The 25,092-nt window shown below is 36.4% G+C and overlaps 1 protein-coding gene across 2 annotated transcripts in view; it reads left to right on the plus strand.

Annotated features, from left to right (window-relative positions):
* The window catches only part of LOC131068414 (immune-associated nucleotide-binding protein 9), a 59,512-nt gene that overhangs the window by 24,187 nt on the left and 10,233 nt on the right, over nt 1-25,092 (plus strand). For both annotated transcript variants that reach the window (XM_058003605.2, XM_059218518.1), the window contains exons 4-5: nt 14,361-14,525; nt 14,624-14,734. In XM_058003605.2, the coding sequence (XP_057859588.2) occupies nt 14,361-14,525; nt 14,624-14,734 (276 nt within the window). The remainder of the gene's footprint in view (nt 1-14,360; nt 14,526-14,623; nt 14,735-25,092) is intronic.

Consider the following 25,092-nt stretch of genomic DNA (forward strand, 5'->3'; position numbering starts at 1 on the left):
TAAAGATAGACATAGAGAGCAAGATATAGCGAGGAAGAAATAAAGTGATTGTGTGTGAGTATTACTAGTCCCTCCCAAGGTAGGATACTATTGCATCCATTCCATTCAACTTTTTAGTTAATTTTTCCAATAAATGTAGTTTTATTAGTTCTATATGTAGCCTAATCATGATATGATTTGTTCTTTCAAGGGTTACTTCAAGATCTTATAATCTGATTCTTTTTAGAGAGAACTAAATTTTAAATCAGGAGTATGATATGGTAATTATGTACTATAGGGGCCTCACGACTAATATATTTAATGTCTTTTAGATAGATGTATTAAAAAAATCTAAGCTACTATTATATTATTAATCTTAAAATTATAATATTATTAATTTTACTATTCTAATTATTGTAATATTATATTATTATTAAAAATGAAGTAAGATGGTGTCAAGACGGAGGCTTGGTCTACAACCAAGGGATTTTAGGGAGTTTAGAAAAAGAAATCAACCTAGGTATTACACTTAACCAGTTTTCAAGTCATGGTTAAAGCCAAAATGGGCTTGGGAGGATCAAAACAGGTTTCTTTCCCCCTCTCAGAGGCAAAGGGAGAACATTGGCAGAATTAAGGGTTTAGGAAGAAACATAAATGATACTATGGAGACTTTCATAGTTCCCAATGCCAACCTTTCTAGTTCTAAATCTGACTAGCAAAGGGTTCGTGGAAAGGAATGGTATCCAAAGAAGATTCGAAGGGTAGATGAATCAGATAAGGTAAATCAGCCTCAGTTAGAAGCTAAAAAACATTCTATTTTTCTGGAAAATAGAAGTTGGAATTATTTAGTCTCTTTTTTTAGGGCAACGAGTTTTTTTATAAAATGGGTTGGGGAATGGCCTTCTTTTAGTCGAGATGTGGTGTGCAGAGAACTGGCCGTTTAAAGTAGATATTAAGACAATGCCCAATGGTTTCTTCTTAGTGATTAAAAAAAATAGTGAAAGCAGGAACTGGGTTTTTAATAATGGACCCTTCTTTATGGGAGGAAAGGGTTTGTTTGTTAAAGTGTAAGAGCCCAATTTAAACCCTCTTAAAGCCAACTTAGAAGAGGTTCCAATCTGGCTTCAACTTTATAATCTAATACGGGAGTACTAGAATGAAGAGACCTTTATGACGATTGGTAACAAATTAGGGTTCTATATCAAGTCAGATGAAACTATATAAGTGACAGATTTCAGTTTGTATGTGCAGATTTATATCGGTTGGAAGCCACATTTCCCCTCACCTTCTTCTATTGATATTAACACCAATGAAGGGTGTTGGATCCAATCAGTTCTAATAGAAGAGAAAACAAAATGATGCAAAATCTGTAATAAAGATGGGCATTGAGAGGAGTTGTGTCTTGCCAGTCCTAAAGGAAAATCAGTAGAGGATAATATGGAAGCTAATGTGGTTAAGTTTGTCGACAAGGAGATTAAATTCCAATAGGGGAATATTTTGAGTGATGGGGCCTCATCCTTTGCTATCCCTTCTCAGGGTAACAAGATTAATGGGTTGAATCAAGAAGTTGTTGATGGGTCTATATATCTAGGTGCTGACCAAGCCATTAGCCAAGTAGAGTCCATGCACTTATTGGAAGAGGCTCTAGACAAAGTGGAGAAATCTATGGAAGTCTTAGAATCTGACAGGAAGGTTTAACAAAGGGATCAGGATATTTCAATGAGAGACTAGGTTGATAATGGTAGGATGGAAGACAAGGATGGGGGGTGTCAAATGCAGAGAACACTGATTCAAATAATTTGTCATGGGAGGATGAAGAGGATGAGTGGGGAATGTTGGAAGATGAAGACATCATGTATATTTAAACTATTAATCAAATTGACTCTCATGTTCTGAAATCTTGCATGGAGGAGAAAAAATGAAGAGGGCAGAAACCTAATAGAGACATAATTGCTATGATAGGTAATGCTAAGGGACAAAGAAAATTAACAGTAGGGAAGGGGGTCACCTTTCCTGAAGAGAAATGAATCTCATAAGCTGGAATGTTAGGGGATGCAACACCCTTGACAAGAGGTGTTTGGTCAAGTGTGGGTTGGATCAAATGAAGCCTAATTTAGTTTGCTTACAAGAAACTAAAATGAGTTCATAGGAGGCGATAGTTTTGTTGAGATACTGGAGGTCATGGATGGGGATTTTCTCAAGTGCGAATGGTGCATCAGATGGTCTTGGTATCCTTTGGAACCCTGTCCCCCTTACTATAGAGGAACTAGTAAATTCCTGGGCAAGCTTGGAAACTTTGCAAGGTGCATTCCTTCAGTTTAAACTGTGACTTTTATGTCTTAAATATTTATGGCCCCGCCAAGTCTAGATTGCAATTAGAAGTTCGAAAACAATTATCCATTATCTTACAAAATCTAAGCGAGTTGGTTATTTTGGGCAGAGATTTCAATGCGACCTTCAAAATGATAGATAAGAAAGTGGGGAGAGTGGGTTTTACTTGCTCAAAGGTAGAATTTTAGAACTTTGTTTCTGCTAATGGTCTGAGAGAGATTAAGACTAATAGTGGAGCTTTTACCTTGGACCAATCGAAGGTGGGGTGTGGGGCACATTGCAGATGGATAGGTTTTTTTAAGGTGGAAAATGGGAAGATAACCCAATCCTATTTGAGGCCTTCATAAAACCAATCGTGGCTTGTGATCACTTTGCAATGGAGTTACTAATTTTGCTTGATAGTGAAAAAATCCAAAGTCGACCATATGCTGATCAAGATGGATATCAATAAAGCATATGATATGGTGGATCACTCCATTTTTCTCCAGATGTTGAAAAGTTTTGGGTTTGTTGAACATTGGTTGAAGTGGGTGGAAGCTTTCATAGATGGTCCTTGGGTCTAAATTCTTGTCAATAATAGTCTATAGGGCTTCTTCTAGTCCTCTAGAGACTTACATTAGGGAGATCCACTTTCTCCCTTTCTTTTCATTATTTTGGTCGAGTCCTTGGGAAGACATATTTAGAGCCTTAGAAGAATTGATCAGTGGAAAGGTGTCAGTATAGAAGCTAAACTGGAACCTACAACACATCAGCAATTTGTTGATGATACCATTCTTTTTGGGGAGGCCTCCCTTAGAGAAATGTGCATTATAAAGAAGGCCATTGATTCTTTTTGTGAAGACTCAAGACAGCTAATGAATTGGGCTAAATCCAATTTTATTTTTTTTAATACCTCACTTGAGCGGCATAGAGACATAGTAAGGATACTTGGTTTAAAGAGGGAATATGTAAGGAAAGCAGTGCACTGAAAATGCTCTCCTAACATCAATTCTAAGGGGATTTGCAAGCAAGGAAGTATTTTAATTTCACTTTTTAATACATTAAGATAAACACAGACAAAAGATTAAGATTAACCAGACATAATAGCAATAGAGAAAGACATCATATACATGTGGGAAAACCCTTACGGGTAAAAAACCCACCACCAAAAAGAGATCCCTTTATTCAGTAAATAACACGGTTATAATAAAGTACTCAGATCCTCTTTTATGGACTCTGTTCTCAGAAATCTATTCTCACAACATGCATACACCTCTACTCGGCTCGACTTCTATAACTTGCATCATTTTCTCTTTGGCTACCACCACGGTATTTATGCACACCCATCTGCTCATCGGTTACATCTCTTGCAACCACCATCTGCCAAACCAATTGGCCTTGGAGCATAACCATCTAGTAACAACCTATTCATTCATGAATTCATGGAAAACATATTATCCCACATTCATCTGGAAGATGGGTTGGTTCGTATTCAAATACAACCGACAAAAATATTCCAAGTGTCCACCTACTAGTCTTTAGTCCAGGCGACATCAACCCGATCACCTAAGGCGATTCCATTGAGTATCAAGAAGATAAACAATCAGCTATCCCAAATGTCCGATCTTCCTCTCTGCACTCTACCATGTGGCACCCCCTGATTGGTTCTGGGTCCCTGCTCTGACATCTTAGCATGACCTCACTATCCACCTGAATTCTTCTTTGTCACTGGGTCCCGATGGATATTCTAACGAGCAATTTCCCATCGTGACATAGCGACCACCATCGGATCTTCTGCGATCGCCATCCGATCATCTGCGATCTGCTCGGCCTTTAACTCAACTGAGTCGTTCACCTATTCGGTCCCACCACTTGGTCGCCATGTCGTGAGGGATATTCCAATGAGATGTTTCCCATCATGACCTAGCGATCACTGTTGGATCAACCTTGATCACCATTTGATCATCTTGGACTTGCTCACCTATTAACTTCGCTTGAGTGCTCTCTTGATGGGACCCATCACTTAGTCGCCATGTCGTGAGGGATACTCCAACGAGTAGTTTCCCATCACGGTATAACGACAGTCGTTGGATCTTTTCACTCGATTGTCAGATCTACTCAACCTGCTCACCTGATAGCCGATCACAAGAATAGGATTCCACTGGTCCATTTGCAAGAGTCAAACCGATAGCTATTCTAACGAGATAGGTTACTCCGATCAACCCAAACACTAGTCAGGATAATTAGAGGCATATTTCCAACAATCTCCCACTTGCCAAGGAATTTACTGGACTTGTCTACCATGCTGAACACTTATAGATTACACTGAGAACCATGGACTCTAAAGCCCATCAATGTTGATATACCACTCGATCAAAAACCATTAGGAAAAAGTAATTAACATGTGCACCTATGCAAAGCAGTCTCATCTCTTTCATGAATACTTCCACCTTCTACCATGCCATTGCAACAAGACATATATAGAAGCTATCCATTAAGAAAATTTCAACTCTATCACCCGAGCACACAAAACTCATGATCCAAAAACTAATCGAATGTACCAACATTTGTGACAGACATAGCTAGAATAGCACCCACAGCAAGTGCTAGCACATCCAACTACACATACCCTTAAAAGGTCATTAACATGTACAACCTGTTATTCACAATCTCAAGCTCCACATGCAATACACACCAAGGAGCTCCCACTGCACAAGTAATGTCAACCGTTTACAACATCTCATAGAAGTGAATTAATCTTTGTACCAAGAGAATTCACAATACTAACTATCAACAAAAAACCTGCAAGCAAGTCTTCACAACACCCTATATCATACACTTTCTTCACCTCTAAATCCTAACTATGTTATCACAGATGAATGCCTTTCAGTTGAACCTATTACTCACTCCAACTCAGCACCATCTACATTTCCATGTTTCCAAGAGCACCTGTAGCTGATCAGCCCATGCCAAAACTTTATATGCATAAACACATTATCATGAAGTACCAAGCAAATGATCAATGTTCTCAAAACATAGAAACAAAACCAAGATCAATGTCAAAGTTCCAATTGCAGAATCAGGAACATAAACATGACACACATGATCTAAAACATCTCATCCAAAGGGATTACATGCTCTGTATGAACATAACCATATTATGTCAAAACTCTAAATGCATCTTAAGAGTGTACCCAGACATAATATAACACAACCTAACTAAGGAAAACATGTCAAAATAGGACATAAACAACATATATACCAAGGACTTATGAATCCTCAAGATGTTAGCATCTTTAGTCACATGAAGATCATCCACCATCAAATGATGAATCTACATCACTGCCAAAGACCCATGGTACCTAGTCTTACATGGCATCGTGACAGAACCAGACACCACCAAATGTTTGTCTTGCCAAAACAGCTCAGAAGGCATCTCCATCCTCATTCTATGAGGACGCAAAAGATGAAGAATCTAAAGAACTCTTGTTTCCTTTTTTCTTCTTCTCTTTGCAATCCTTCTAAATGTGACCAACCTACGCATAGTTCTAGCACTTGGCTTTGGACTTCTTTCTAGGATCAAAACTCCTCTGACTTGGATTTAGAATTCTTATCTTCTATCTTGCCATGAACAACAAGGGCCTCCTTGACCATCTCAGAAGATTTCCTTCCTATTTCTTCCGACAGCAACAAAGCAACCACTTCTTCCATCTTGAAAGTGGTTGTTATAATCCCAATGTCCATTACTAGATGATCCCATGTGTCAGGCAGAGAACACAACAGAAGCATACATCGATCCTCATCATCAATCTTGACTCCCATGGAGGTTAGTTGAGAAACCATCATGTTGAAAACATTCAAATGATCTCCAACAGATGTACCCTCGTCCATCTTCAAGGAATATAACTTCTTCCTCAGGAATAACTTGTTTACCAAAGATTTCCCTTGATAAATATCTCCAAGTTTCTTCCACAGAAAATGTGCAGTCTTTTCCTCATGAACATTTAACAGAATAGAGCCTAACAAACAGAGTCTAATCAATCCTCTGGATTTTCTATCTGCAAGATCCTTGTCTTCTTACCTCATGCCTAAAGGTTTTTGTCTAGACACAACAAACCATAGATCTCGATCAACTAGCAAATCTTCCATCTTGAGATTCCACAACTCAAAGTTTGAATCGTTGAACTTCTTGATCTCCACTCATCCAGAGTTGTTCGCCATCTCAATCTGCAAACAAAATAGACTCCCACTGAAAATAGAATTGACACCAAACAGCCCTACCCGACAAGGATAACATAACTAAATGGCTTTGATACCACTTGTAAGGAAAGTAGTGCGCAGAAAACGCTCTCCTATCGTCAATTCTAAGGGGATTTGCAAGCAAGGAAGTATTTTAATTTTAGTTTGCAATACATTAAGATAAACACAAACATAAGATTAAGATTAACAAGACAGACTAGCACCAGAGAAAGACATCAGATACACGTGGGAAAACCCTTATGGGTAAAAAACCCACCACCAAAAAGAGATCCCTTTATTTAGTAAACAACACAGTTACAATAAAGTACTTAGATCCTCTTTTATGGACTCTGTTCTCACAACATGCATACACCTCTACTCAGCTTGACTTCTACAACTTCCATCATTTTCTTAGAACTCTATTCTCACAACATGCATACACCTCTCTTCGGAAGAGTTAATAGAGTGAAACTATGGAATAAGTTGGTGGACACTTGTTTTAATAAATTGGAGGTATGGATGAGAAAATGGCTCACTTATGTGGGTAGATTATTATTGTTGAAATTAGTGTTGTCTACCATCCCAATTTACTCAATGATGTGCTCTAACATTCTTGAGAAATTAGTAAAAGGTATTAATCAGCATATGCAAAAAAAAATTCAAATGGGAAAAGTGACCAAGAGAAGATCCCACTTGTGGCTTGGGAAAAATTATGTCAACCCAAAGATTCAGGTGGTGCGGATTTGAGAAACTGGAGCCTTTTGAATGAGGCAATGGGAGCAAAACTTATCAGGTAGATGTACTTGAAACCTGATCAAAAGTGGGTTCAAATTATGACACACAATTATTTGGGTTCTCCTCACAGGGAAAGGATCCTAACTATTTGGGATCAGGCCTAAAGGCTTGACTACTTGTAATTTTCTTATCTCCTATAGGAAATTTATCACATAACACCTTACATGGCAACTGGGGAATGAGGAGAAAGCTGACTATTGAAAAGATTCATGGGAAGGACGAGCAACCCTCTCTTTGACAGATAAAGTGGAGGCAATCCGACAAGTGGAAGAGTTGCATTGGGGACCTAAGGTTAGTGAATACATGGAGAAAGTAAGAAAGAATGGAGTGGATGAGTGGAGATGGAAGGATATGAGGACTCTTTATTTGTCTTCCCCCCAACTAGCCATTTTTTATGGTATTCTAAGTGAATGCAGAGCTTATCTTTCACTCAAAGATGATATTTTGAGATAGTGTGGGTCAAAGTCAGGGATGTATTCAGTTAAGCTAGGATATAAGAAGGTTGAGAAGTCAGTGATTATTGAGGATTGATCGACTAAACTTTGCTGGAATTCTCATTGTCTACCAAAGGCTAGTGTTTTTGGTTGGTTGGTTATGAAGGAGTGAATCTTAACAAGAGATAGACTTAGTAGACTGGGGTTTAATGGCCCCTTCTAGTGTGTAATCTACAAAGCTGAAAAATGAATCGTTGGACCACCTACTGTTAAACTGTGAGATGGATCAGAGTGTCTAACAATTTCTACTATAAATTTTTTTAAGGGAGATTCCTCTACCGTTGAGGGTGGTTGATCTCTTTAAGAGATGGTTTGAAGAGAAGAGGAAATCGGTTTACTCTTGTATCTTGTTTTTTTCAGCCTCAATCGTAGTGTGGGAGATTTGGAAAGAGATACACAGATGTATTTTTGGGATAAGGAAGAATCAGGTGAGATTCTATGTAATAGATTTGAAAGGGCTATATCAAAAGTAGTGTCTTCGTTGACAGTGAGCCATAATTTCTAGAAATATTCATTTAGGATGGATGAAAAGCTTATTCAGTTTAGATTGCCTCTGGTGAAATTCAGGCCTGTTCATGGGCTTTTTATGGTTAATCTTACTATTAGCAATGGAAGGGACTCGAATGATGTGTGGGCTAAGATGAGAAGGGATGAGTCAAGATAAATTTTGATGGGGCTTTGAGAGGAAACCTGAGAATCTTAGGTGAAAGATGTGTGGCCTATGATGCGAAAGGTAAGGTGTTACTTAAAGGAACTCAAAGACCGCAAGATGGCATAAAAATGAAGCAAAGGAACATGTAGCTTTATTTGCAATTGATTTGGCTAGCAATTTAAAAATTTCAAGGGTGCATTTATAAAGAGATTCTAAAATCATTTTCAATGCAATTGTGATGGGTTTCTCACCAAGTTGGTGTATAAACAGATTCATTTTGATTATTTACTCAAAGTTACGTTCTTTTTCTGGATTTTTTAATTTCACAAATGAAAATGGTAGGGAATGGGGTGACAAAAATATTGTCCAACATGGAATGTGAGTTGGATCTTTTTATTACTAGATTGTGGGGTAGTGATGATGAGGTAGTACCTTGGCCAGCCTAGTTTGAGGACTTTACGTTTGTACCTTGGCAGGGGATGTTTATGTTCTTGCTAGAAGGTACATGACATTAATGAGTCTGTATTAATTAACCGTTCTAGGAAGCCTATGAATTAATGCCAACCTATCTTAAATAAGTGGTGATTAGTGATGGGAATCTACATAAATGTGGAATGTTTGTCAATCTTCATGTTTAGCTTCAAGAGTGGGTTCATTAACAACTTTCTATCAAAATTTTGATATTTTTGTGGAGCTTTTCTTGGTACAGGTGATTTGAAGGTGGGATTAATGTGACATAAGGTGCAATGGAGGCTAATTTCACCTTAAAAACTAAGAAGCAAATGTGCCCATTTCTGGGTCTTGTTTCAGGAAAGAGATTGAGGAAGATGTTCATGTTCAATGATGAGCATTTGATGAAGAGTGTACAGTTTATTTTGGGTGAAGACCTAAGGGTTGTGAGGCATTGATATAGGACTAACATAGACATATACTCACTCACTCTAGCATGGGGTTTGGACCTAGAAAACTCTGTTGAGTTGGTTAGAAGGGTGATGGAAGCCATTGTTCCTAAAAAATATTATTTGGACATGCAAACATTTTTGGAATGGGCAGTGCCTGGCACTAGGTTTGAAGTTTGTGAGGGCATGGAGAACTTTCATCGAGTGGTCGAGAGAAATTACATTCCCTTTGTGAGATGGTGTAAAATCTCGATACAGATAGGAGGCAAGGATAGGGTAGGAAGCCCTGAAAGTATTCATGCAATTAATGAAAATTGAGTTAGTATTAGAACAAGCTAAGGAGGAGGAGAGAGCGTTGGTATGCATATGGTTGAGATCGAGGAAGCGAAAGGTGGGTGATCGACAGACCTTGGCAATTGCCCTAGGTAGTTCTCCTTAATTCGCTTAAGTAATATTGTTGTTTTATTTTGGGAGTTCATTCCCTATTTTTTGTGAATTTTGGTCTATGTCATACGTAATGTGTGTATTATTGCATAGTACCGACTAGTTGCATTTTGTTTTGAGTGATATTGTAGACAATTTTTTGGGTTGGTGGTTTGTAAAGATGGTTTTGGGTGGGTGTTTATGGCTAGTGGGGTGGGTTGGATGGTTGGTTGTTTTGTTGGGTGGCTTTATGGCTGTTTTTTTCCTTTTGAAGGTGTAACTTTCTATTTTCTATATTAATAAAAACTTATATTATTGATAACAAAACCATTATATTATTGTTATTATTGACTTTTTCTTCATTATATTATTATTTATTTTGATATTTTAATATTAAAATTAGTCAAAAAAATTTCGTTACTCTATTACAAAATCATATGAACTTTCACACGTGTTATTATTTATAAGAATACCACCATGTTTCCCATAAAAAATCAATCAACCCTTACCATAATTTCCTCATGATCCAATTTCCATTAAAACTTCTCCCAACTATTAAAAAATCCTTTGCAGTTTATCTTATATGATCTACTTGTTGTGATTTCATTTTTTTGTTGCCATTGATCCCACCGTCAAAACTCATCAAGTGAATCATAATCACAATTTTTGTAGGGTAAACAACGAAATATGATTACAATGACACGTTACTAAAAAAATATGATAGTTCTCTCTAGCATATAGTTTTTATATTTACCAGACCTCCCAATTTTATATTTAAATATTAAAACTCATATTTATTCTTACTTATATTTATTTATTATTATCATTGTCTATATAAATATTTTATTATTATCATTTTTTTAAGAAATAAAATATCACCAAAATCAAAAGATGACAATTAAATATAGATAAAGAAATTCATATATACTTACCCATTTAATCAAAATTCAACTAAATTCTTCGATCCCCTTCTCTAGAATTCCCATAAAAAAATATATTAAGAAATTAGATTTCAATTTTCCTTCTCTTTATTTTACGTAATAAAGTATCATTTAGAAATTCTAATTTAATATTTAATATATATCTTTAATTTCATTAATCATATAATAATTATAAATAAATTATAATTTTATTATTCCCCTTATTATATATTATTAATTTTATTAATCATAAGGTAATTTTAAATAAATTACAAATTCTCCAAGGAAACTCTTAGTGAATTATTTCCCTTATAGGAGCATAGGATTCTCTACAACCACAATGATAAAGGTAGATAAATTTATGGATTTAAGTTTTTAAAGGAAGGAAAACATTAAAAAAAAACTTCTATATCCTTACGTGGGCATACTCCTTTCCTTACATGGGCATGGCTAATAATCATGATAGACTATTTTTAAGCTAAAGAAAAGGGTTATTCGCCACATTATTACCATGCAATATTCTTGATTATGAGATCTTGAAGGGACCCTTAGCAGAACAAATCAGATATTCATATATTCAAAACGAACTGTGATATATTATTATTTTTTATATAGAATCAATAGAAGTGGTTACTTTCAAAATAGGTTTATTAATAGTTCTACATAATATTAATACATTTGTGAATGTCTGGTTGCTTTTAAAATAAGTTTATTAATAGTTCTACATTATAATATTAATACATTTTTGATACATTTACATTGCTGAGATAAATAAGTGTCATTGATTCATTGAGATGTTGATTAAAGTGAAAACTAATATAGTTTAAATATGTAAGTATTTTGATATCTATTTTTTAGGGTTAAGGTTAAGCCCCACATTAGATGTATATATGGACATGCTTAAGATATTTGTTTTAAATCACATGTATGGATATAACAGCACATAGTCAATACTTTATGTCACTTGATACATCAACCAACTATGTTACATGACCAATGATGTTTTTTTCCAACTATAATGACTAATTTATGAGATTCACCATTCTTGTATAAATAGACCTACTTATGTCGATTCATGATGTATGATATGTCTATTATGATTCAATCATTTTAATAATACAACGATATATATTATTCATGCTAGATGGTATAAATAATATTAAAGTTCACATTCACTTTTTTGGAAAAACTTTGTTATAAAATTAAAAAATTAAATTCAAATACCCAAATAATTTAACAATAATTTCCTTATATAACCTATTTAAAGATGAAAAAACTAGTTCCCATTTTAATAATACAATGATATATATTATTCATGCTAGATGGTATAAATAATATTAAAGTTCACATTCACTTTTTTAGAAAAACCTTGTTAAAAAATTAAAAGATTTAATTCAAATACCCAAATAATTTAACAATAATTTCCTTATATAACCTATTTAAAGATGAAAAAACTGGTTCCCATTTTAATAATACAATGATATATATTATTCATGCTAGATGATATAAATAATATTAAAGTTCACATTCACTTTTTTAGAAAAACCTTGTTAAAAAATTAAAAGATTTAATTCAAATACCCAAATAATTTAACAATAATTTCCTTATATAACCTATTTAAAGATTGAAAACTTGGTTCCCAAAAATCATACTTTAATAACAATTTAAAGTAAAATTCTACTGAATTACAACACAAACTATCTTTGAGCAAACAAACTATAAAATACTTCTATCCTATTTTATTGTTTTGCTTGTCCCAAAGTTGTAGCATAGAATATTTCATTGATGATTTACCATTAAATTTAGTTCTCACATTCCTTGATATGTACTATTTAATACATTATATAACACATATTTTACTATGGACATACCCATTGCACCTTTTTTTATGCAAGCGTTAGTTTATTCTAGTTGGAATGCCACCATGGTTTGTGTTGGGAAGGGTGTGGAGTGGTCCCATTTTCAATGATTAAGCTAAACATTCATTTAGCTTGTTTTTCTTATTGATTTATTCACATTATCATCATTGGGGTGTAGTGGCTCTTAGTTGAAGGTTGGTGTACCAATATGTAGGTGAATTTGTCGCTTCAAATGCTCAAGCCCATGGTGGCATTTTGAGGTCATATTTTTTTTAGCATTCAAAGTGGGTGTTCAAGACTTCAAGTTCAAGGAGGATGAGTTTCTGTACTGGGTATCCATGGTTTAAGCTGAGTCCTTTGTTGGTATAGTGTATATATTTAGACTAATCTAAGTATTGCCCCCCTATTTTTATCTTGGTGCCTAGAATTGTGTTCAAAGTATGATGCCTTTTGGATTGTTTCATTATGTGTTATGAAGGAGTGGACTATGGGTTTGGCATCTTTCATGTTGCTCACTGGGCTTGGGGAAGGCTTTGTGGTGCCAAGAGGTGATTGGTTGCATGCGAGAGAAGTCACTCCCCCTCTATGCCCTTTTCTCATTTGGGGTGCTAACTAAGATAAGGGAATTTGTTGAGCAGTGACCCAGATTGGGCTGGGAGAAATAAACAAATACCTAAGTACTCAATAGAATAGAGCTCATCATTTTGCAATAGAGGATGGGCCGCAAAGTAGAGATGCGGAAAAAGAAGGTTAGAAGAGGAAAATGAGTCATCCTCTAAGTTCAAAGAATGCCAAACAATTGAAGTTTGATGTGGGGTTAGGAGCTTCGTCAAGTAAAGCGAAGTAGGTGGTTGTTGGTTATTCAATCAAGTTTGGGTCAAGGATGTGGGTGAAGGTTGTGGTTGCAAGTAACAGATGGTGGTAGGTGCAATATGTGGATTCTAGGGGCTAGTTGATGACTCTTTTTGTTTGTGCTGTGGTTCTGGATTGACGTCAATGCTAGCTTGTTTGGCGGGTACTTCGGCCTTGGATGACTTAAGTCACACACACACTAAGATTTGACTTCTAGGCTTAAAAGTTTTAAACACTTAGAGTTGACTAACATTCTCTGGGCTTAATACGTTGCTTAGTGTGTGTGGTTTAAGGCTGGCCCTTTAGCCTTAGTGCCTTTGCGTTTTTCTTGGTGTTTTCTTTGGTGACGGGTTTGTATAATTTTGTATATTTTGATCTTGCACTCAGGGTTAGGGATGGTGTTGCAAGTGTGTATATGTGCACCCTCGGATTTCAGAACTTTTTTGGGATTGGTGATATTCCTCGTTGCTACTATCTTTTGATATAAGGTTCATACTTTTATTTTTAATAAAATATATCCTTTACCTACAAAATAAAATCTTATATATTAATGTTAAAAAAATAATTTGTCATTATTTCATAGTTTAATTATTGACTCACTGAATTGGGTCATTATATAGATCTATTATTGAATGGTTGTGACAAAAAGCTAAGAACTATTTGGCATTTACCTAAGGAAGTTCTGTATCTTTTGTTTGTTGACAAAACATACCTTAGAATCCATCGATTCTTGTATTGAGGGTGATTTGATTATTTATTTCATAATGTTTGTTTACTACCTTCACCAACAATAATGTTTAAGGACAACCCAGTCTTTAAAATGTAGTCATGTGTGAAAATTAAAAAATATGTAAACATTGTAATCTGTAAGGAAATTATTTACAAGATACTTAAAGTGATTTCTTATTCTCTGTAAATGGTTTGGCGATGTCCTGCAGGGACTTATACGTCGTTGCAATTCAAGAGTTGTCCTTTTCGATAATACAACTGTATTGACAGCAAAGATGGATCATCAAATAACTAAATTAATGGAGATGGTAGACCGCAACTTTGCTGAAAATGGAAATCGTCCTTATACAAATGCATTGTTCGAAAATGCTAAGGTGTGTTAAATTTTGAATATATGATATGCAGAAACATAGTGGAAGTGAATACGTAAGTATAACATATGGTATTCACCTCATTTGTTTTATTTGTTCAGAGTATGACAATGCAATTGTACTACAATCGAGACAAGGATAAGGCTTATGAGGATCAAATCAAACAACAAGAAAGGTTTTATGAAGAACAGATCAGACTTTTAAAACAGACGGTACTACTTTTTACTTTAAGCACTTGAATGATGTGACTTAAAAATGTCAATAGTTTATGCATTTTAGGTTTCTTGTTACGAATTTAAATGTTACACTTTAGTTTCAGGAACCTTTATTTTAGATTGTTTCTATAGAATCTTACACTAGAAATTCGTTCCATTATTGCACTCCGATTTTCATCTTTAAACTCAAATTGTATCATAACTTTGCATTTATTATTCTTTTCCTGTGTTCTCCATGCAATCTTTAAATTCTCACTGATTTTGTCTCGATGTTCTCTTCTCCTTCGACTAATTTCTTCTTGCCAATTCCTTGATATAGAGAATTATTCAAAACAAATTGTTAGAAATTTAAGGTTTATATTTAATAAATTATTTGTTGCGTTAATTAGTTAGTGAAAAGTTATTCTCTAAAAATAAATTGACTTTATGAAACCAATACATTTGATATAATAAATGAACTAATCTTATTTGATTTTTTTTTCAATGGAATTTTTTATTTATTTTGTTTCGACTCTACATTGGTATCAGAGCATGTAAGAAACTCTGTATCTCTGCACTGAAATCTGCATACCAATATGTGATTTAGTCAACGCAGTGGAGGGGTACTTTATTTTTCTTTCATAATAACGTAAGTCAATAGAGAAGACCACCTTTTATTCTTCAGTATATACTATTTAATGCTCTAATTTGATGCATCGTAATTCAATATAGGAAGGATTGAAGGTCAGGGGGGAGTAGTGATAGATAAGAGCAAGGGAATAATACATTTCAACCATTTTCTAGCAAATAATAAGACTATCAAAAGATTTGGTGGTATGGATATGTTTGAAGATGTGTGAAAGAAAAATTGAGTTTGTTTAGACTTTAGTTCTTCTTACGAAAAATTAGCATTGTTGGAGAGAATTTGGGGTCAATTGGTAGTTAAAATTTGTGCACACTACAATTTGTTGAAGAGATAAGGCTATTGTTCTCGGTCTTAGGAAGAGTAATTTTGTAAAAGGTGTATTTTTTGGTGCAATCCAAGCATCTTGACAATTTTATCATGGCTACACATACTATTTGTTCTTTATGGATCATTCATGCTACACTTGAGTGATATTTTGAAGATTTAACTGTTACATATTTAAGTTAATCATATTGTCCCATCCTTTTGTACCAAGACTAGCATTCACTGCTTTGCACTAGCAAACAACTACTTCCATTGTTATCGTTCACATAGTAGACATTGTTGTTACTTCTTATACCTTCTGCAACTAATCTCCCAGAATTTCCTTCTCCACATATGAATCGGACTCAAAAGATTATCTCTCAGACCCTTAACATAAAAAGCATCAAGGGAGTTGTATGCTTACTGTCAATAGAAATAGTTGCCTTACTACAAATAGGCACAACTTCTTCACCTAACTTTATAGATACATGACGATACTTCTCAAAGTCAATGAACTTTCCTTTATCATTTGTCATATGATTTGAACATTAAAAATCAATTATCCACAGTTTAGGCACTACTTTTGCATATAGTGCAATTTTAACACTCACTGGTTTCTCACTATTCGTCATATCTTCCAGATTGCCAAAGCTTTTGTTGTTCTTCTCCTCTATAGCTTAAAACAATGATCCTTCACTTGAATCATCAACATGTTCTTCTTCAGATGAATAGGTCTCCATTGAATTGTAATGGTGGGAAAATGGTGAATGACAGATCAAGAGGAAAACTACCCTTTCCCTCAGAGAGAGATGAGAGTATCACTATTGATTATCCTTCAAACACTTTTCACCATGTTACATTAGGAAGAGGAGAGGATAATTCACTAGATTCAATCTCTCCACACAAAGATGGTAGATTTAATTCTGAATGAATTGGGAATGATAAGTTGATCCCCTCTTCCTTGTTTGAAATGGAAAGGAATTGATTGAATTATGTAATGCAAAGGTGACAAAGAACTTATTATAACTTGAGATTAGAATAGGGGATGAAGCTGTGCACCTGGATCTCGTAGTAATATGTTGAGATCAAGTCGCCTTGTGAATTTGAGGAAAACTTGCCCAGCTCGTGGTGGGAATGTACACGGTCCTCTGAAAAATTTGTGAAACGAAAAGGGTTTTTCTACCTCTGCAAATGAAGCTTGAATCCGAATGTACATCTGCGCACCTGCAACCTACACACAGAAAAGAGAGGAAAATGGGTTGGGATTGGGGGTCTGCCTTTAGGTCAAAGCCAAGTTTTAGAATTAACCAAGTAATGAAAGAAATTACTTGCAAGTAGATGTAAATGAAAGTCTGAATTGTAAATCACCTCAAGGGAGGTTGTGGTAGCAATGTTGATAGAAATTCTTGTGTGGAATTGAATGTTGAAATCAATCTCCTCTTCAATGGTTTAATCCTTGACTTGAATGCAACAGCTAGCCTTGAAGGGAGACTTGAGAATACTCAATGCTGGAAAAGAAGGCTTGATCGCTTGTGCAACTGGAATCTATCCAACTTCGACCTATCCAACCTTATGCAAATGAGAGGATAAATGCCCCTTAAATACATGTTAGTGGATTTGATTTTCATCAGGGGCCAACATCAAGGGAGTTTCCCACCCAATGCACAACTAACAATGCAACCCTAGGAAGGGTCCTGCCCCAAACTAGGGTAGGGACAAGGGCACCATGCCCCTGTTCTGGGAGGACAAGGGTGCCATGACCCTATCCAAGGGGGCACAGTGGTGCCACACTCCTGTCATACCCTTTTATCCAGGGAAGAGTGTGGACAGAGTGATGCAGAGGCCAAGGAAGAAGTTGTTTCTGAGGGCTGAGCAATCTCTAGTCTCTGATCAGGCTAGAGGATTTGAATTTGCCTATGTGAGGACCCTAATGTAGTCAAAAATTTCTAGGGTCACAATTTTATGACACTACATTTAACCCCCACTTTAGCGGAAGTATAAGCGTATGCCAATACTATTGGTAAAGTACAAGGAAACAAGATTGAAAGACTTTTACCATGTCAAGGAGGCAAGATACACCAAGCTCCCTATGGACTTAGGATCTTAGGACTTTGATTAACAAAGTAAAAGGGAAGGTCGAGAAGGGGAGAACCATGACTGCAAGTAGAAAATTTCCCTTCACTATGACTCATGAAAGCAAGGATAACAAAGATTACAAAGCAAAACAAAGTTTACTAAGTAATTCTAAGTATTCAAGAAGGAAAATATGAGTGGAGTGTATGCCCCCATGTTAAACAAATCGTGCACGCCTTATAGGAGGGATTTATTTAAGGTAGGATACACCCAAGACAAAGAGATGGAGGGAGCACATTATTGCAAGGATTTAGCCCCCAATCAAGAAATAAATCCAAGGATAATGAACACAATACACAAGGTAGTGTCTCTTTCCTTGGGGTCAGTATGTTGTATGATAACTCATGTATATCATGTATGTATATGCATATAATAATTGTCCCCAAGATCTCAATGCTTTTCATTGTCCCCAAGTAGACATTAAGGGAACAATAGAAGAACAAGGATACATATAGAAGAATGGTCACAAAAGAAAGGAGAGAGAAAGATCTACAATGCTAATATTACTAATCTAGCATGACATCTACCTCTCGATCTTGTTGATCACTATTTTGGGAAGGAGAACAATACGCCATAGGAGTGACATTGAGTACAGTAGATGAAACTATCATAAGATCCAAACAAGGGCTATGTTCATGTTGTAAGTAACTTTGTTCGATTCTAGGAGCTAGGATTAGGGTTTGTGAAAACTTATCCAATAAATGCTTGTCCACATCAACATACTCATACTCGCTATCAGAAGCATTAGGAGTTATATTTCCATTATGAATAACATTTTTACCCATTTCTTCATCAAATTTCAGAGAAAGAGGAGAAAGAACACAAATAGGAGTAAAACCATCACATGTTTTGTGCAACTTATGATTTGGAGATGTTGGTTGAACATCTTGCTTATGAGAAAAGGGAATCATGTCAACTATTGGAGTCCGAGGAGATTGAGTATATTGAGGGATAGCTTCATGAGCTCAAACATGACATCTTCATCAGTGTTCTCATGCACAATGATTCTGTCGAGTCTTAGTGGAAGGTTGAGAAGGAGGAGGAACATTTGAAAAAGTAGGAATATTTTTCTCCCTGATAGTCGAAAGTTTAGGTTGAGGTCTCTTTGGTTGAACAAAAGGAGAAGGAGGCCTCTTCTCTCAGCAAGAGGGAGGAGGTGGAACTGAACCATAGAAAGGAGTAATATTAGGTGTATGAAGGAGACCAAGTCCATCACGAGGAGGAAGTATAGGTCTAACCTTAGGAGGAATATTGTTGTTCTCCTTAAGAGAAGGTAAAGTCACATCCATAGGAATAGGTGGGCAATCTTCCTTAGGAGGGAGATTAGCTCTATCCATGAGGGGAAGAACCTCATCTTGAAGAATAATAGGAATACAAAATATTGGAGATCTAGGTTGACTTAAGGATAAGATCATATCTTTCTTCCAGTTTTGATAAGATTGAAAAAGAGCATTGCTCCTTGATGGAAGGGATTGAAATTGTTTAGGCCAAAGGAAATCAATAGGAACACCAGGGCTTCTTTCAGATGGACGAAATAAGCTATGGTCCACGGTTATGATTTCTCCATTGTGAGGAAATTTTAGACACTTGTGGATTGGAGAAGAAATAAAATTCATGGAAGATAGCCAAGGATAGCCCAACTTCACATGGAATTGCTCAAAAGATGGTAGGATAACAAAGTCAACAGCCATGGATTTAGCATGAACTTCAACAGGAAAGGTTTTCAAGCCAATGGTAGGACAAGAGAAGCCATCAACTAACTTCACAACCACATTAGAAACATCATATAGTGGTTTATGCAATCGTAAAGTGAAAAGATACTCTTCAGTTATGAAATTAACCATGCAAGAGGGATCAATCAGGGCATGATGGAAAGGGATATCATTTCTTGGCATTATGTTAACTGGTATGAGAACATGATGACATTGTATGTTGTCATTGATGTCAATATGCTACAGAAAAGAGAACTGGTATGTTACCAAGAACCGGTATATGTGAGATTTGGTAAAACATTGTGAACCAGTATTTGTGTCAAAGTGAAGTGGTGTGCTTGTTCAAGATGAACTGGCATGTGGTTATGGGAACCGGTACATGGAAGCTTTGTATGACTACCGGTTTGTAGTCTCAACTTCAGGGTTTCCAGTTGAAGTGCTTCAAGCCTGTGTGACTTTGTGTGATGAGTTAGCATTGTAACGAAGAACAGATCATGTTGCCACGTCAGTCTTGTACGCATGAAGGATCTTGCATGAAGGAGATTGTTCCTATCTACCTCGGGAATGTGCGAAGTCTGTAAACGGTGAAAATGGGTGATGGATTATTAGCCGCCATAAAAGTGGTGGAGAACGAACGATGGAGAATCTCTTGAGATCGGTTCAAGACAGTTGCATTTAATGCAATATGCTCAATAGTCAAGATTGAACCATTTGAATTGCTTAACCTAAAAAGTTTAGGGTTCAGGGTTTATGCTACCGACCTATCTGTTTCCTATAAGGTCGATGTTGTGTTTTTTTCTGAAGTTGTTGGCAAATGTGGTGTGTGTATCTAGGTACAGAGATACATGATTCTTGCTAGAATTAATAAGAGGATTGATACCTGTAGAGTGTAAGTGCAGTAGGAGAAGAGGAACTAAAGTGGATCTACATTGGCATTGAGTGTTGTTATCAGATCATTGTAATACCTGTTGATCTCTAACCACCTCAAAAGTTGGAAAATCCCCTAACAGGGTAGCTCTAACTAGCTTACTGTAAATCCTTTAACAGGATGACTCAAATTCATTAAGTTCTTGAAATCCTCTAACAAGGTAACCTTTAACAGGGTTTAACCCTTAACCAGGTATTTTAGCCATTCCTTAACTGGGTGATCCCTAGAAGGATCGGTTCCTAACAGAACCTGTTTTAATAAGTCTTTAACTGGACTAGGATCCTAATAGAGTGAACTTTTAAAGAGTTCAAAACAGCATGTGGGTATTCATCCCCACTGTGGTTTTTCCCAGTTGGGTTTCCTTGTGAAAAATCTACGTGTCATGTGTGATGTTTTTCATGTGATGGTTCAAGTGATTTGTGTCTGAAGGTGAATCATGTTGATCTCACTGTTTATATATTTTTATGATAGATTACTTGTTCTTGCACTAGGATGAAATGGAAATGAAGTATTAGATTTTATGAAAAGATAAGTGTCAACCAGTTAATGCTTGTCACAGTCATTCTTAGCTTTACCAGTTGTACTCTATTTCAGACCAGTGTTAGTGTTCATTTGCAGTGTTTACTATCTAACCGGTTTGAGGAAAGTGTTTTTTTCTGTACTGATTCACCCCCCTCCCTCTCAGTACCGGTTTGGTACTAACTATTCATCATTGAGTTATCAACTGGCATCAGAGCATCCTCCAAGTCCTCTTTGTTGTAAGCTTAACCACTTGAGGGAAAGATCCTATTGTAATGGTGAAGAGGAAAGGTCCAAAGTTCAATAGAGATAACTTCAAAATATGGAAGGACAAAATGAAGATATACATCAGAAGCATGGGTGCTCAACACTGGAGCTATGTTGAGAATGCTTATGTTGCCCCTACCGGTACTCTTACCGATGACCAAAAGAAAGAGATGCATTAGAATGGGCAAGTCATTGAAGCCCTAATTAGTAGTTTATTTGACATTGAGTTTATTGATGTCCAAGATAAAGTAAATCCCAAAGAAGTATGGGATACTCTTGAAAATATCTATGGCAGAGATGAGCATGTAAAACAGGCTAAAGAAGAAAGCCTTAGGGGTAAGTTTGAAGACATGCGGATGGTTGAAGGAGGAACCAGTCAACAATATGGAATAAGAATAAAAAATGTTGTTGGAGATATCAAGAGTGCAGGTGGTAAAATGGAAGATTCAACTGTGGTAAGCAAAGTGCGGAGATCCCTGTTACCATTCTATGCAATAAGGGTGGCAGCTATTCAGGAGTTAAGGTCAATAGACAAGACTAAGGTATCCCTATTACCAATCTATGCAAAGTTGACTGCTTATGAGTTAAACATTTTTGATGGTAGTGTGCAAAAGACTGAATCAGCCTTTAGAGCATCAGTTGCAACATCTAGAAAAGGAAAAGAAGCAAGCACCAATGGTGAATAAAATCAGAGCAGAGAAATGAATGATGAGGAGATTCTGATTGAATTTGAAGCTCTTCTTGCCAAGAGACTTCCAAAGGGAACCAGTAAATACAAAGGTAAACTTACTTTGAAATGCTTTTTTGTAACCAGATAGGACATATTTCTGTAAATTGTCCTAATGGTCACAACAAGGACAAACTAGAAAGGTTCAAGAAATTCAAAGGAGGAAACCGGAGAAACTGTTTTGTGGCAGTTGATGAAGGTGTCACAGATGAGGAATCAGAAGATGAAGAAAATGAAGATATTGTGTTTGTTGCTATCAAGGAAGATGTGTCAGACAAGAAGGCTCTTGTCTCCCGCTTTGATAATTCCAATGAGTGGATTATTGACAGTGGCTGTTCTCACCATATGACTGGTGACCGAAGCAAGTTTCTATCCTTGGAAGAGTATGATGGTGGTGTGGTTCACTTTGGTAATGATGCACCATGTATGGTCAAAGGCAAAGGGTCTATCTCTTTGAATGGAATGAGTAGTGCTGACAATGTGTATTGGGTTGATGGTCTCAGACACAACCTTCTGAGTGTTTCCCAACTAAATGATAGTGGTCTCACTCTGGAATTCAAGAATGGAGTGTGTAGAATCAAAGGAAAGAAAGGTGAATTGGTGGCCATCGGCATGCAGACCAAAGGTAACCTATTTTAGCTGAATGCAAATATCAATACCTATCTTATGGCTAAGTTTGATGATAGCTAGATATGGCATAGGAGACTCTGTCATGTAAACTTTGATAACATTGTGAAGGCCAATAAGACCAAGGCAGTCAGAGGATTGCCGGTGCTGAGCAAACCGGAAAATCCTTTGTGCAAAGAATGCCAACTAGGGAAAATGTCTTCCTCAACTTTCAAAGGCAAATCTTTCACTGCAGACAATTTACTTGATCTTGTGCATACCGATTTGTGTGGTCCTATGAAAACTAGGAGTGTGCAGGAAGATAGGTATTTCATGATTCTAACTAATGATTGCTCGAGAATGACGTGGGTCACATTCTTGAAAGATAAGTCTGAAGCTTTTGGAAAGTTCAAAGATTTCAGAGCACTGGTAGAAAAGGAAAGTGGTAGAAGAATCAAATGCCTTAGAACTGATCAAGGAGGAGAGTTCACTTCTGGTGAATTCAACAAATATTGTGAAGAGAATGACATCAAGAGGCAACTGTCTGCCCCCCAGACTCCACAACAGAATGACTTAGCAGAGAAAAAACAACTAGACTGTGGTTGAAGCAGCTAGAACCATGTTGATCGAAGGAAAAGTTGCTCACACCTTTTGGAGAGAAGCGGTGAGCACAACAGCATACACAATGAATCGGGTACTCATTAAGAAAGGAAAAGATAAGACTCCTTCTGAGTATTGGACCGGTAAGACACCAGTAGTAAGCTACTTTAGAATGTTTGGTAGCAAATGTTATATCAAGAGGAGTGAACATCAGAGCAAGTTCGATGCAAAATGTGATGATGGAATATTCCTAGGATATTCCACCAAGAGAAAAGTTCTCAAATGTTTCAACAATAGGAATCAGAGAATTATGGAAAGCATTAATGTTAGAGTTGATGAAAACTCTGGAAAACTCGAGGAAACCGGTAGTAAGCAAGTAAGAGATGAACCGGTAGTAACCTTCTAGGAACCAGTTGCTAATTAGCTAAGTACCAATAATAGTGTTCCTTCACTGGTAGATGTTGATGCTAATGAAGATGAGGATGAAGAGGAGAAGCAGGAGGAATTAGTCAAGATCATTCCTCAATATATCAAATTGAATCATGATCCAAAGCAGATCATACGAGATAAGGATGCAGGAATCCTTACAAGAAGAAAGGTCAGAGAAAATTCTTGTATGATCTCTGAATTTGAGCCTAAATCATTCAAAGAGGCACATAAAGATGAAGACTGGATCAAGGGAATGGAGGAGGAACTTGACTAGATAGAGAAGAATGGCACATGGTCTTTGGTACCCAGACCGGAGCATAAAAATGTCATTGGTACCAAATGGGTTTTCAGAAACAAGTTGAATGAGGATGGCACATCGGTAAGGAACAAAGCCAGACTGGTATGTAAAGGTTATGCTCAAGAAGAAGGAGAAGACGATGGAGAAACCTTTGCCCTAGTAGCCAGATTGGAAGGAGTTCATATGCTTCTTGCATATGCAGCTTTTAAAGGATTCAAAGTATATCAAATGGATGTAAAATCTACATTCCTAAATGTTGTACTTGAAGAGGAGGTGTATACAGAGCAACCCAATGGGTTTTCCCTATCTGAAGACAGTGACATGGTGTGTAAGCTACATAAAGTCTTATATGGTCTAAAGCAAGCACCTAGAGCATGGTATGAATTCCTGCACTCCTATCTTGTGAAGATTGGATTTGAGAGAATAAGCAAAGATAGCAATATCTACTTGAAATCTAAAGAAGATCGGATCCTGATTTGTGAGGTATTTGTTGATGACATTATCTTTGGTGGAGATGACAAGATGAGTCATGAGTTTGCAGATGAGATGATGAAAGAGTTTGAGATGTCACTCATAGGGGAGATTAAGTTCTTCATTGGACTACAGATTTAGAAAATGAAAGATGGAATCTTTATTACTCAGTCCAAGTATGTCAAAGAAGTGTTGAAGACCTTTGGCATGGAAGATAAAAAACCGGTAGGTACACCGATGGTGACCGATTGTAAATTATCCAAAGAGGATGACTCAGTTGTGGTGGATGAGAAGGAATACCGATCAATGATTGCAAAGTTGCATTATGTAGTGCACAATAGACTGGATATTGCACATGTAGTTGGCATTACTGCAAGGTTCTAGAAAAGCCCAAGAGAATCCCACTTGGTTGCAATCAAGCGGATTCTTAGATATCTAAAGGGAACTGTTGACTATGGATTGTGGTATCCTTACAACAATGACTTCAACTTGAAAGTATTCACAGATGCTGATTGGGTTGGTAATGTGGATGACCGGAAGAGCACAACTGGTGGTTCATTCTTTCTCAGCAGTAGACTAGTCTCATTGATGAGTAAGAAGTAGAGTTGTATCTCTCAGTCTACAGCAGAAGTGAAGTATGTTGTAGCTTTTATGAACTACACCCAAACTATTTGGATGAAGCATGTATTGAATGGCTTCAAAGTTCCTGTCTCTAGACCGGTAAGAATATTTTGTGA

This window comes from Cryptomeria japonica, chromosome 3 (genome assembly GCF_030272615.1).
Source record: "Cryptomeria japonica chromosome 3, Sugi_1.0, whole genome shotgun sequence".
NCBI lineage: Eukaryota > Viridiplantae > Streptophyta > Pinopsida > Cupressales > Cupressaceae > Cryptomeria > Cryptomeria japonica.